This window comes from Dermacentor albipictus, chromosome 1 (genome assembly GCF_038994185.2).
Source record: "Dermacentor albipictus isolate Rhodes 1998 colony chromosome 1, USDA_Dalb.pri_finalv2, whole genome shotgun sequence".
NCBI lineage: Eukaryota > Metazoa > Arthropoda > Arachnida > Ixodida > Ixodidae > Dermacentor > Dermacentor albipictus.
In genome coordinates, this window is record NC_091821.1 from 340,652,672 (window position 1) to 340,666,135 (window position 13,464).

General features: G+C 49.1%; 1 protein-coding gene and 1 long non-coding RNA gene across 2 annotated transcripts in view; one reads left to right on the plus strand and one right to left on the minus strand.

Annotated features, from left to right (window-relative positions):
- The window catches only part of LOC135903793 (uncharacterized), a 71,575-nt gene that overhangs the window by 55,655 nt on the left and 2,456 nt on the right, over positions 1-13,464 (plus strand). The window lies entirely within an intron of this gene.
- On the minus strand, positions 5,507-12,885 carry LOC135905553 (uncharacterized). The gene is made up of 3 exons (XM_065436535.1): positions 12,768-12,885; positions 10,967-11,305; positions 5,507-7,581 (listed from the first exon to the last, which is right to left on the minus strand). The coding sequence occupies exons 1-3, from the start codon at positions 12,876-12,878 to the stop codon at positions 5,677-5,679; spliced, it is 2,355 nt and encodes a 784-aa protein (XP_065292607.1). The 5' UTR covers positions 12,879-12,885; the 3' UTR covers positions 5,507-5,676.

Below are 13,464 nucleotides of genomic sequence, written 5' to 3' on the forward strand. Positions count from 1 at the left end.
CCGGCACACTTAGGACCAAAGATCGGCGACGTCCCCGACCTTAACGAGGCGGCACACGAGGCTGCGCGCGCGCTTACAGACCGCGTCGGTTTCGTATGGACGGATGAATGATGTGACCCTCCCCTTTGAAACGGGGCAGTGAGTGGCGCTACCAAGATCTTGTTCGGTAGAAGCACCGCAGCGCCGCGTCGCGGCCGAGTTTCAATGCAAACACCGCGTGCTGAATTGTACACTGTTTTAACACGTTAAGTGTTACCATTGCGCTTCCTCTCAATATTGTACTACTATGTATTAGGCCCAAAAAATGTCAAGCTACGATGACATGTCAAGCTTTCCAATTTGCATTTTTAGACAGTTTCTTGACACTTGTAAATAATAATCAGTACACTGTAATACTGGGTAGGCGTTTCAATATGAACATGGTGTGTGACGGCAAGAAAGGTGTCACTTTGAAACTGTTATTGCGTTCAACGGTTGCGAAAATATTATAAATCGGTCTACTATAGAATTACTCGGTCTTCGGTGATCACCATGGACTTAACACAAACTGTAGTCTGTCGTGTGCGGCCTCTTCTGTCTTTACGTATCCTATCAGTGATCACATAGTCATATGCTGTTCTGCAAAAACAGGTGGAGCTAAGCGAATGGGGAATGACATTCCTTATAGTTATCAGCATGTTTCGCCAGCTGTGTTAGAGGCCTTCCGTTCAGACATGGGCAGCTTGCATTGAGACAATGTTTTTCACTCAACTGATACGAATGCAGCCTACGACACTCTTTTTGACTCCTTTCTTTGTATATGCAAAAAAAAAGAAACACTTCCCATATAAACAACAGGATAAACGCAAAAGTCGGAAACGTTGTATGACGCGCGAAATCCTACGTAAAATTGACAGAATATGCCGATTATTTGAGAAATTCATGCATTGTTACGAACGGCCTGCAGAGGTACCGACCAACAAAATTCTCCCAGCCCACCGCAGCTGCGGGGCTGGCGATCTACAGAGAAGCGACCGCCAAGTGAACAGAACATCGGCGCCACCATGGCTGCGGCGGTGACTCGTCTTGAAACGACGCCGCGTCCCCAGCCCAGCGGCGCCACCATGTCTAGGGGCGGGCGGCGGAGCGCGTATTGCTATTGTGTACGCCTTCACCCACACGGTCTGTTTGGAGCAGGGCAGCTCCTGGAAGATCTTTCGCGGTGCCGTCTCACACAGCTTAGAAGTCCTCAGTCAACGGACAGACGCGGCGGCCATTGTCTGCGCAGTCGACTCTCGGATAAAGAGGTGCCTGCTCGGGGCAGCACCTTGTCTGCGATAACCCCCTCACCTCGGCGTGGTCAGGGCAACCTGTGCGGAAGTAAGTGCGTAAACCCTCCCCCTCAAAGGCGGGTCGGCTACGATGACTTTGGACGCTCCGTTTGGTCGAACGGCCGTTTTCCCTCACCTAGGAATCTAGGGAGGACAGAGTGTTTATAAGCAGCCGCGCCACGGCTGCTGACAGTGCATACCTCTTTCAGTCATGTTAGACTGATAAACTGCAACATTCTCATGTAGATACTGTAAATAAATCCCATATTCCTCGTTCTCGATGAGAACAAGTCTCTCCCTTCAACAACGTCCTCAGCGTGGATAAGTTGGACGACGGCATGGGCCAGCTACCATCTATTTCAAGCTCGACTCCAACCATTACAACGTACGCGCGACGAGGTGGACCTAATGGCTTTTAAGTAGTTCTGGAATGCTATAAATAAAGAAATGAAGAAATCAAAGGAGCTGTATCATACACAATTATATTACTTTATGTTCAAAACGAGCATACGCTTTATGGAAGAAAATAAACTCTTTCGTGGGCCGCAATCCGAGAACAGAACAAATTAAGGAGGTACTCCATGATGGAAACTTTGTCAATGGAGAAGCTATGACCAACATTTTTAATGATCTCTTCGTTTATAGAGACTTTAAACACATATCACCGGTTCCTTGCCGAACTCTGGGTCCAGAAACTACAAACACGTGTTTCCTTTTTTTTTTCTTAGCAGGTACTATTGAACCAGAAGTCCGCACAGTATTCATTGAATTAAGAAGCTGCCGCAGCTGCGACGTCGATGGCACGCAAATAAATCAAGTTAAATATGTTATTGATCAGATAAGCCCCCGCCCAAACACACATATTCAATCTCTATATTTCGACAAGAACTTTCCTATGGATGCAAACGGCACGCGTAATACTCTCTACAAAAAGGGAAACGAGCACGACATTGCAAATTATCGACTGGAATCTATTATCCCCGTATATTCTAAAGGTTTGGCAAGAAATTAATTTTAGTCACTTATGCTGTTTTGGAGCAAATATGGCCTGACAAGAACCGCAATATGGCTTCCAAAAAGAAAACAAGGTCTACAGATCTCGCCTTACTGGATCAAAAATAATATATACTGCAACAGTTCGAAAAAAAATTAAGCTGCCCAAATTTTTGTGTATTTCACTCAAGTATTTCACTACATTCATCATGTCATTTTATTTTAAAACTTAAACCATTATGGCATTCGCGGACTCCGACTCAAGCTACTTAAACGCCATCTGGCACACAGATGTCAATCTGTTTCTATAAATGGTTTAGTATCAGGTAAGAGGAAAATAATTTGAGGTGTACCAAAAGGAATCATTCCTAATCCTTTGTTGTTCCCTTGATATGTCACTGACATAGTCTATACGTCCCCAGAAGTTAACTTCATTATTCATGCAGATGGCACGAATATATTTGTCACCTCAACGTCAGCTGTTATTCTTTCTAATAAAGCTATTGACGTCTTACAGAAGTTAGACATGCAATGGGAAGATAATGTGAATAATAATCTAATAAAATTAGGCCGGATGACTGGAATATTAAATCGCTTACGGTACCATATCCCCAACTCGGTGAGGTAATTCATTCACAAAATGCTGTTTAGTTCGTATCTTAACTACTGTTATTTGTTTGGGGAACAACTACAGAAGCAAATTTTAAGAAATTATTCAGAATACAGAAGAATATACTGAGGCCGATGGACAACGCTACCGTTTAGCACCTAGTGACCCACCATTCGTAAGATATAGGATAATCAGAGTGGTCGCTCTCTATCAATATAGACTATTACAAGAGTACTGTCTTAGCTGCAAACGCTCAAACTTTCTGTTCATGAAGATGGCGAATATGTGCTTAAAGAAAAAGGGCTATAAAGCAAGAAAAATAGAAATGTGTAAAGTTCCCTACTTTCGTACTAATTATGGCTATCAAATTCTTTTGTGTGCAAAGGCATAGATATGTGCCATTTAAGTGTAGCAGATTTAGCGGCTCTTTCTTGTATAGACTAGGTAGTGTTTTATTTAAATGGTAGGAGATTACAGCGGCGTTCTTTGTTTTATAAGCTACGTTTTCGAACTTTCTTGTTATGGCTTGATCATTTCTAAAACAAAGTGTAAGCTTTAAAAAAAATCATAGTTCCGTGATATTGCGCTGTCTTTCAGCTGCTGTCATTCTGTTGGCAAAGTCGGCGAAGGACCCCTCAACCCTTCACTTCAGCGGCGTTTTCCCTCCACCTCCTGTTAGACTGCACTGTGAGGAAGTAAATAAAAAAATCAAACTAATTTTACGCCGTTTTAGGGCCTGTTCAAAACGACAACGTGCTTCTCAACAGTTGCTGGTCGTCCAGCGTGAAATGGCCGTTGACAAAGGAGTTCTCGTGCGGTTTTCGATATTGCTGGCGAATTCCTTACCCCACGAGAATGTGCCGTTACTTTTGCGAAAACTCGGCGGACGTGTTTCGCATAAACCGTCATAAGTGTGGGTTGCTTTTGGGAGGAAATAGTTGTGTGGAACCTCAGTAAGACATTTTAGGGCCGGATATGTCAAAGCAAACGACATGTCTGATAAGAAAAAAAAAAACAATTCGCCATACTGTGCGAGACCGGCGGCCAAATTCGGACTCAGTTCTCTGAGCATATTGCAACGTGTCTGACACATTGTTATGTTCTTAGTAATGGACACTTTTGGTTGGACGTGCGTAACAAGCCTGCGTGCGCCGCAGGGCTGTTGGATAGAAGTGCGCATGCGCACAACAAAATGCATCTGTTTCACGAATGCGTGCGTACGCGTGTAACAAGATGCTGCGTGCGTAACGCGCATCTTGCTGCCTGACACACAAGCAAGACGCGAACAATGCATACAGCAAACGCCGCGGCTTGACTATAGGACGCCATAGTGGCCGTCACCATGGCTTCCACGACCGTAAGCCGCGCCAATCGCAGGGGCCACGTCGTTAGTGAAACTTAGTATACTTCTGACGCTTCGTGGCATTGAGACGTATTCAAAAACGCTTACACCTCGCGTATGACATGTATATAGTTGAGCAAAATCTGTCACAGCACGTTAAACTATAAGTGTTGCGGCACGCTTCCTTTGCAGCGTATACGCAACGTACTGTGTACTACGAACGCCTGCGCTGCGTACGCCCAACTAAAAGTGTCAAATGTTAGCTATTAACTGTCGACTTGAGCCGTATCTTCCGTCAACGCAGTGATGCTTTAAAGAATATATCACGCGTGTATCAACTCTTCACTCAGCCTCATCACTGGTTTGGTGATATCCACGCCGCTTACCTCATCGCTTCGCCCGCCTATATTTCAGCCATGAACTGTTCATTAGACTGAGCCTTATGCACCCAAGTTCTTTGTTTCTGCCTGTTAGGTTTGCTAGCGCTCTGTCATAGTTTTGATACTTATCGTGGTGTTGACTGGTTTAAGTGCACTTTAGCTACTTCTCTTTTCTTGTGTGCATTAAATGCGTCTTCTTTGCCAGTGTTAATAAAAGACTTTGTTCTTGCTCGGAGGTTCTGCCTCGGCGACCCACAGCAAAAAGAAAAAAAGAAATGAAAAAAAACTGCAATCACAATGCCATTAGTTAGACGGTGCTCGTGCGATAAAACAATTTTGAGGCGAAAATTCCGGAATGCGGATCCTAGCGGTTTTTGAGCAAATTAGAAAACACAAACGTCTCCGCAAGTTGTACGAACAGCCGCCTTTTATCACCAGTTTCCTTTAAATATGTGTCTTTCGCTGCGACCTCCCCGGTTATGGTTATTCCCGTCATCCGGACTTTCTGGAACGTAATACCTTAACCACATCAGCAAGTGGTTGACGGTATAGCGCCAGCAAAAGGAATTCCTTTCATGCACGTGGTTTAAAATTCAATAAAAGTTAGGTTCACGGTGTGCCTCCGCATATTTTGATACTTATTTTCATCTTTTATTTTTCATTTATGTCTTCTTTTTCTTGGGGGAGGGGGTCTTTGCATGCAGAACACCAAGAGCAAGAACATATTATAATCTGCATAGGTAGATATGTTGCCTTCACAGACGATGGGGATGGCTATAGGTGCTTCCGGGACGGAATTCGAATCAACACTCTCGACGTGAAAAGGCCCCAGCAAAGCCTCGCCAGTGGGACCAAGAAACATGAGACAGGCAACAGTACATAGAATATAAAGAAAAAATAACGGATGTACCGGAATAAAAAATGCAGCGGAAGTCAACACGGCAAACGCGGTCGAGTCATGCGTGAGGAGAGAGCGCGCGCGCGGTAGGTGTTCGCCCCTCGGCACGATGTATAATCGAATCCCATCAAACCGCTCCCGCACTACGCGCCCGCAATACGACGCGGAGGCCAGACGTCGGGATCGATGCAAGTGCTGCTCTCGCGTGTAGCCAGTCTCATCATTTTGCTGCCCGGGGAGCAGCCGAAAGCCGGTCCGAATCCTTTGGACAGCATCGCGGGCACGTTGCACAGCGAACGCTCCGAAGCGCGGTTTTCGTCCGTGCGGGATCCGCGGTCGGCGGCTTGAGCACCGGACGCGCACGACTGAAAGCAGGATCCGATGTAGAACAGCTGGGCGGGCGAAAATTCTGCCACGTCATCGTTGTCCCCGTGGCCAGTGACGTTTTCGCGGCTGCGGCGGTAGGCGGCGTGCGCAGTTTTCAGGCCAACGATGCTCGGCAGGTGCGCAGACAGAAGGTCACCTCCGGTCGACGACGGGTCCAGCTCGTCCTGTCTCGATGCGTGTCGGCGGCAGACGTCCGCGAGGGCCAGCGCCTTGCCGCGAGCGACGTTCTTTTTGGACGAGTCGAGGATTAGTTGCCAGAGTCCGCGGCTCAGGAACTGGCCCAGGGCTCCGAGAGTGAAAGGATCGTTGTCGAGGGCCAGGAAAGGTTCGAAGAGCGCGGCCGTCGGGACGAAGACGCTCTCGTCCGACGCTGCGTCGTCGCATCTCGACGGCGCATTGCGCAGCGTCAGAAGACCCGTCCGTTCCCTGACTCTACGTGCAAGTGTTAATGACCCGGTCGACTCGTTTCGCTGTCTGCTCCTGAGCGCTGAGACGGCGCGCAAGTACAGCTCGACGAACGGTCGGTTGACGTTCAACGGCGTCAGGTCACTTTCTCTGACGTCCGGGGCGCCGACCAATCCGTTCTGCCAGACGACCGATATGTTCAATAGTGGGAGCCTTTCTCCGCCTTGCTTTTTCGTCCGCTTCACGTTCGCTCCGAGCAGAAGTTTCGTCGTCAGGTTCCATATTCGCGAGAGATGATTCAGTGCACGCGCTTGGCGCTTTGCCGCGGCGGCCGGTTGATGGAACACTAGATTAATCAAAGAGCGGCCCGGGACGAGGCGGGAAACTGCCGAGATGCACTCGCTAACGACGTACGCCCACGCTGCGGCGCTCGTTCCGCGGGCAGGATCGCCCACGAGAGCGTCGACAAAGCGGTACGAGGCGAACGGCGCTAATTGTCGGACGACGTGCAGCGCAACAAAGTCTCGCAAGAGATCGCGCGTCGCCGAGTGCGCGTTCACGACGTCGTCGACGGCGGCGAATAGGTGCTCGCTCGTTAAGACGTCGTCTCCCGCGAGCAGAGCGCCCAGTCCAGCTCTGTTGATGGCCCCGAGCCACTCGTCCCCGCCCTCGACTCCGCGTCGAAGCTGCTTCACCGCGAAGCGACGCAGACGGCGGCGTCCCCTCAGCAAGACGGAAACCCACTGGAGCGTAATTCGCTCGTCCAGGCGAAGCAACGCCGACGTGCGGCGATCGTCAGTACCGTTTTGTGCCGCGAGGCTTGAATTGAGGTACTCCGCGATCACCAGAGCCGTTGCTTCGGGAGTCAATGTCTTTCTCTTGTGATTCATCCAGTGCAGTAAGGTTAGGCTGTAGTCCACCACAAGTATGGTTTTGTTTTGCAGTGTGGGATGCGGTGAAAAGTCGGCTTGGAAGAAGAGGGGCACGTTCCATTTCATAGCCAGTGTCGTCAATGCCTCCTTGACAGCGCTGGACAGGTTCTTCGTATGAGGCGTCGAGTGAATAAACAGTAGCAGCTTGTCGAAGACCAAGTCTTTTATCGCCGAGGAAAAGTCAGTTTTGTTTCGATAAGAGTCAGTGCAGATCAAGTACGCTAGCGACACTTGTTCAGCCATTGTCGGGGCCTCCTTCGCGTGATCCCTGGCGCTAAGTCCGACGTTTTTCATCTTCTCGGCCACCAGGCCTTGTGTCCTGACCTGCGATTGTAAATCCAGTGTACGTATACGCTGTTATAAAAACTTTCTATACATAAACATCACACGCACTACCTAACTTCCTAACACCGCTCAAAGGAAAGCGCCAGAAATGAATCTCAATGGCAGTGCCCAAGCACCCCCGAAATGTCAAACATGATTATGATTTAGAGTTAGCTCTAAACTGCAGTTTAGACTTGTGTAACGAGTACCTCAGCACCAATGCGTTTGAACATCAGACTGCTTTCAAAACGTCGCTGTGATATTACTGATAAAACAGGTGCATAAAACCTTCTGAAGAAGACCCGCCCGTTCTACCACAGCCGCCATCACAAGTGGTTTTCGCGATACCACAAACTTCCTGTTTTCATAACACTGACAGTAAAGCATACATACACAAAAAGAGTAAAGATTCTAATTGAATTTCACGAGAAATTTATTCGAGTTTGCAGTTATAGTTTTAGGGGGAAAGCGAAAGGCAGCAGTTAATGACTTGGCACAGTTACCCTTCGGAAACAGTTTGACGTTAAGCTGAGGCACACGTCGACAATTGTCGAAAGAAGTGACGGTCGTGTAAATGCTATGACGAAAAGTGGACTCATGCTTCCGGTGGAGGGTGCCCTCCTACCAATAATGTATTACAATACAGGGTAATTGAAAGTGTAAATAGGGAACCAGGTGTCATCAAAAACAGAGTGGGAGAAACAGAGACGGGTGCAATTGGATGCAAATAATGAAAACAAAAAAAGTCCGTGGAGATTTACAAGAATAGGAAGAAAGAAATTAGAAGGGTAAAATTTGTACGATAACAGAAAGGGCAGTGCCTCGCTATATGAGGCTCGAGCTGGTTGCCTAAGGAGAAAAAGATACCGGAGCAAATACTCGCAACTATATAAGACGTGTCTGCTACAGCAAAAAAATTTCGCTGACGATTACGATACTCCCTAACGCGAATTTCGAGTGCAGCTGTTCAGGTGTTTAGAATTCGCGATATACTTTCGCAAAGAATTTCATTCTGAACGACAATGCACTCTCGGCGGTGGCGCTGAGCCTCTGCTCGGGCAGCTCGTTTAGCAGCAGTGACCATGGCAGTGACAAACAAAGCATTTCCACCAGCTGCGTCGCTCATTGTTCAGGAAGAAAGCGTGAACACGGGAACGCGTGTCTCGCGCGGAGCGCATTCTCTGGTGGCGGCGGCACCGCAGGTGAACTAGCGCATGCGCAGTAGGTCCGTAGCCCACGTCAGCGATTTGTTTCGGCGCTGGCCGTAAGTCTGGTCGTGCCGGTATACCGCTTTCCTCCTCACCCCTTCGCCATACCCTCCTCCGCTTTCCACCTCCTGGTTGCGCTGCGACCTCCTCTCCGCTTTCCTTCTCGCGTCTTTCATCCCCCCGCTGCGCTACGCGTTCGCTCTTTCATCATTCGCTGTTGTGCTGGTTCGCTCGGTTACGCCGATGCCGACGCCGACGTTCGCCGCAGGAACGGGCGCCTAAGAACTGCGGTCTAAAATCTAGAGACCACTCAGCAGATTCTAATGGAATACGAAGAGATTCATCCAGTGAGACTTGTAGGTAACGCACACCTTCCAGAAGATTTAGAGTGGGCAACAGCATCAACTGGTCAGCAGTCGAGATGAGCAAGAGACGTTTAGAGTATTAGTGAAAAAATGGCTGTGGCTTAGGTAAGGTTAAGCCCAGGATGCGAAGCATACTAGCCTTTATTTTAGTTGTTGAACCACTGTTTAGACTGGTGAACTGCTGTTGCTTGGCTATATTTGGTTCGGCTAGACGAAGAAACAACTCATGCATTACTGCTTCGCCTTCAAGAGTGGAACGCGATAGCGTTCCCGTCGACCCGCCAAGGGGTGTAAGACAATGGGCTACAGGGCAGCGACTACGCGCCCCGCATTGGACGCGGTGAGCGTCGAGCAAAGCAGCGGTCGGCGCGGCAACGAAATGTGCGCCTGAGCAAGAGACGCACGCCTTAGAAACAGCTCGTTTCTAAGGCAACACCGCATTCACTAGAGGCGCTTTTGTACCGCTTTGAAGCATCGTACTCGTGGCTCAGTGGTAGCGTCTCCGTCCCACACTCCGGAGACCCTGGTTCGATTCCCACCCAGCCCGTCTTGCAAGAGTTGAGCCAAAGCCACTTCTCCTCTGTCGTGACGTCACGGTGTCACGTGGTTTCATGGCGACACCGCCGCGCCTGAGGAGCTGGGTTGAGCTCTCGTAATATGCTTCGCATAAAAGAAAGCAAGCAAGAGATTTATACCACCGGATCCGTCATAGGCATAGGTAGCGGTACATTGTAGAAAGAGGTAGCACTCGCCTTCTCTCTTCCTCTCCTTATGGTTGTGTCGATTTGCGCTTAGTGGCCATAGTTCTTATGATCCTTAAAACACTAGATAGAGAAGTTTTGAGGAAGATAATAAATATTGAGATGTATAGAAAAAATGCTAGAATGAAAAGCATGTATAGTATACCTGATTAACTCAAGCAGGCGAGGTGACTATTTGTTACAGTCTCGTTTCAAAGGGGATGCCAATAAATCATCATCATCATCTATAATATTCCTGAATTGGTTTCAGCGGAAACTGCGACATACTACTTTACTCTCACATCGGGTAAAGATACCTGACCTCCTGCAATGAAGCCGTCAAGAAGCAACGCCTTGCTAAATAGGTCTTTAGTGCTGTCTTATCTAAATATGAAAAACAGTTGTGGAAATCCTAAGCGTTCAAAATGTCAAAAGTAAAAAAAACTGTCATCCGCCCGTAAGCGTACCACGAAGCTGCGAAGGAAACCCACACTGGTTTCTCAATAAAAACCTTCGTACAGCTGAAGAAAAATTCGTTTTCGGTCCAGGCATCGAGCTGCAGCAGCGCCTTTCCGAGGAGGTCGCTCTACCATCTAAGCTAACTAGATGGCTGACGCATCGCAGAGCGAGGTCCAATTGAACGAGTCGTAGAGCAGAGACATTATATAGGGCAAATTAGTTCAACGGAAAGGCGGAAGGTCGAGGAAGTTTATTAAAAATGTAAACAGTAGGACCATCTTTTCTTTTTTCGTCCACAAGGTTTTCCTTGAAAACTGCCCGTTCTTCCTTTGCATACCCCCTTCGTTCATACTGCCGGGTGCTTGTGAAGATTCCTCCCTTTCAATTGCATTTCATAATTCAAACAGCTTAAACGAAACGAAAGGCAATGGAGCAAAGAAATACGCAGGACAAGCACTGTACTGTGCTTATTTTCTCGTCTTTCGTATCGTTTGAGCTGTCTCAAACATAAACGCTAACGAACTTGCCCAACTGTCCACTATGACAATAACATTTCCTCCACTTCGCGGGTTTCCGCGGAAGCCAAGCGAAGCCAGCGCAACGTTTCCGCTACCTCGAGGTAGTGCAGCTGGTCCCTGTAGCCAGGGTGGCTGGCGGGCCACAGGCCGCACACGTATTCGTAGAAGTCTTCGCACGGGTCTCGGGACAGGTCCATGGAACCGAGCAGCTCGTGGCGGAAGCCGAAGCATCTGCCCGGGTCGCCGCCAGCACAGCCGTCGACGTCGCCGCCCGGTCGCCCAGCCGCGGGGCCATCCAGTCTGCTCGGCAGAGTGAGCAGGTAGATGGCGACGCCGACGACAACGATGGTTTTGAAGTTGAACAGGAAGTCCAGTCCAGCTGTGTACACTATGCCTTCTGCGCTCGCTACCACCGACCCGGTTGAGCGGCCGACCTGCCAACAAGCGGGAGCACGAGAGAATCTCGTGTGTTACGGTAAACAACAGTGGTCGAAGAGGGGACGACTCAGGCGTTAGCCAATGCTTCATCTTGTCTTCGTCGGGGCCCTGACGAAGACAAGTTCTCGTGTCGAAACTTTTCCGCACCCTTCTCCCTGCCACGCGAGCTACTTGGATACGGCCACCAGTGATGGATTCGCTTTAACATCATGTAGGCCCCCCCCCGCACTGTAGGAGTCGCTCTAGGCGAAACTATTGTACGCCTGCAAGATGAAACCGCGCATTTTGAAGAGGCACGAGCAGCGGACTTCGACTACGAACGCGCCCAGCAGCCGTCAGCGCAGGCGGCGGAGAAGAGCAACACGTCGTTACCACGCATCGACCACGACACGTGACCCTTCAGGTGCAACAAAGCCCTCGCGCAGCAGCACGTGCCTCTCAAAGAGTTAGTAAAGGTTTGACGACGAACCTGCCATTCGCATCGGTAGAGAAGGTGCACGGCCGCCGACCACGAAAGCTATAGCGAAAAATCCAAACAAATGTGTTTTCTTTAAAGGTACAAAAATTATGGGGCGAGGGCATTGCAGGCGGCGGTAGCTTTTATACCTTGCTTAAGTACTTTCCAACCGCTGATAAAGCTGAGAAAACCACAAGGTAGTTAGCACTCTCTTCTAAGTTCGCAATAACCTCCTGATACTATACAAAGAGATGTTAAGACTTAGAACGCGCAACGTACCATACGGTGCTGACAAAACAAAAACTTCACGCAAGGTCTTCCTCACATCACTTTGGGACATGAAACGCAGAGCCCCATGCGGCGTCGACAAAGTTGGTAAAACTTCAACCCTGTCAGTGCACCCTTTTGTATGCAGCTTAGGAGCGTTTCCATGCTTCTCAGAGACATTATCCTTACAATGAACGAGAAGCCGTGTCACGTTCAATTAGTGCTCCATAGAAGGAAACGCGGTGCCATGGAGGAAGAGGTCGATGCTCGAGAATAACTTACAAGACGTGCCATGCACTTCGGGCTATGATCGTTATGCTCTCTTCGTACAAGAAAGAAGAATAAAAGCACCTCTTGCGAAATGCGACTTGCTTATATTCTGCACCCCGTTATGCACTTCTAAAGCGCTGTTCGACACTCGGTACACGCGCGAAGGTTTCGACATAAGTTCGTGCGCCAAGTTCTGCCGTTCCAACCTTTTTTTTTTTTTCTTTGGCCACTTTTTTTTTTTCCGGGACGCACGGGGCACAGAGCCTCGTATTAAGGATATGGTCTCCACATGCCCGTAGAGTGCGTTACACCGAGTTAGCGTCATCATCGCGTCGCCAAACGATGAGGCTCCCTAAAGCCTCGCTAATTGAATCACGCGCCACTCTACCATTAGCCGCCGTGGGTCTCTCGACAAGCACGCTAATGGGGCACGGCAAATAGCGTGCTGTCGTACGTACGCGCACCTTGTCTATCTCTGGATCATCTTCGTCGAAGGTGCGCTCAGAGGCATTCCCGGCGGGTTCGAAGGAGCCGCGAACGCCAGCACGACCTGGTGGGGCCAGAGAGATCGCCATGTTTGTTTGTTCTCTCATATCATGGCTCACACCCACTATGGGGGACTGGCCGAGGAATCAGGTGAATAAAGCTAACGACCGTAAAAGACGCTGAAGACTTGCAACATGTTCTGTGCGACTGCTACCGCTACGCGTCAGAGAGAGAGACAAATTCTTTGAAGCCGTGACTACACCTGCAACGGGACTCGAGCTTGGAACTGCGGCACATTCTCGGCCTGTGGGAAAGCACCATCTGCGCGTTTCGCGCCACAACAGCGCCGCTAATGTTTTAGCGGGCCGCAAGCCTTAACAGAGAGAGAGAGAAAGAGAGATATATTTTATTGATAGGAAAGACAGCGAGGTCGACCTCAACTAGTACACTCTTGTCTGCTGCTCTGCACTGAGCAAAAGGGAAGGGAAGCACTGGGATGGATGATGATGAAAAATGGTGAATGCTTATGTACACATACATTAGGCAGTGGCCCTACTGGAGCCGCTCGTCCAGTTTCGTGTCAGGCAGGAACTTCAACAGCACTTTAGTTATCCGCATTGAAGTTGCCGTGTCAGGCCGTCGGCCAGACACGGCATGCTCCCACGGTGGTTGCCT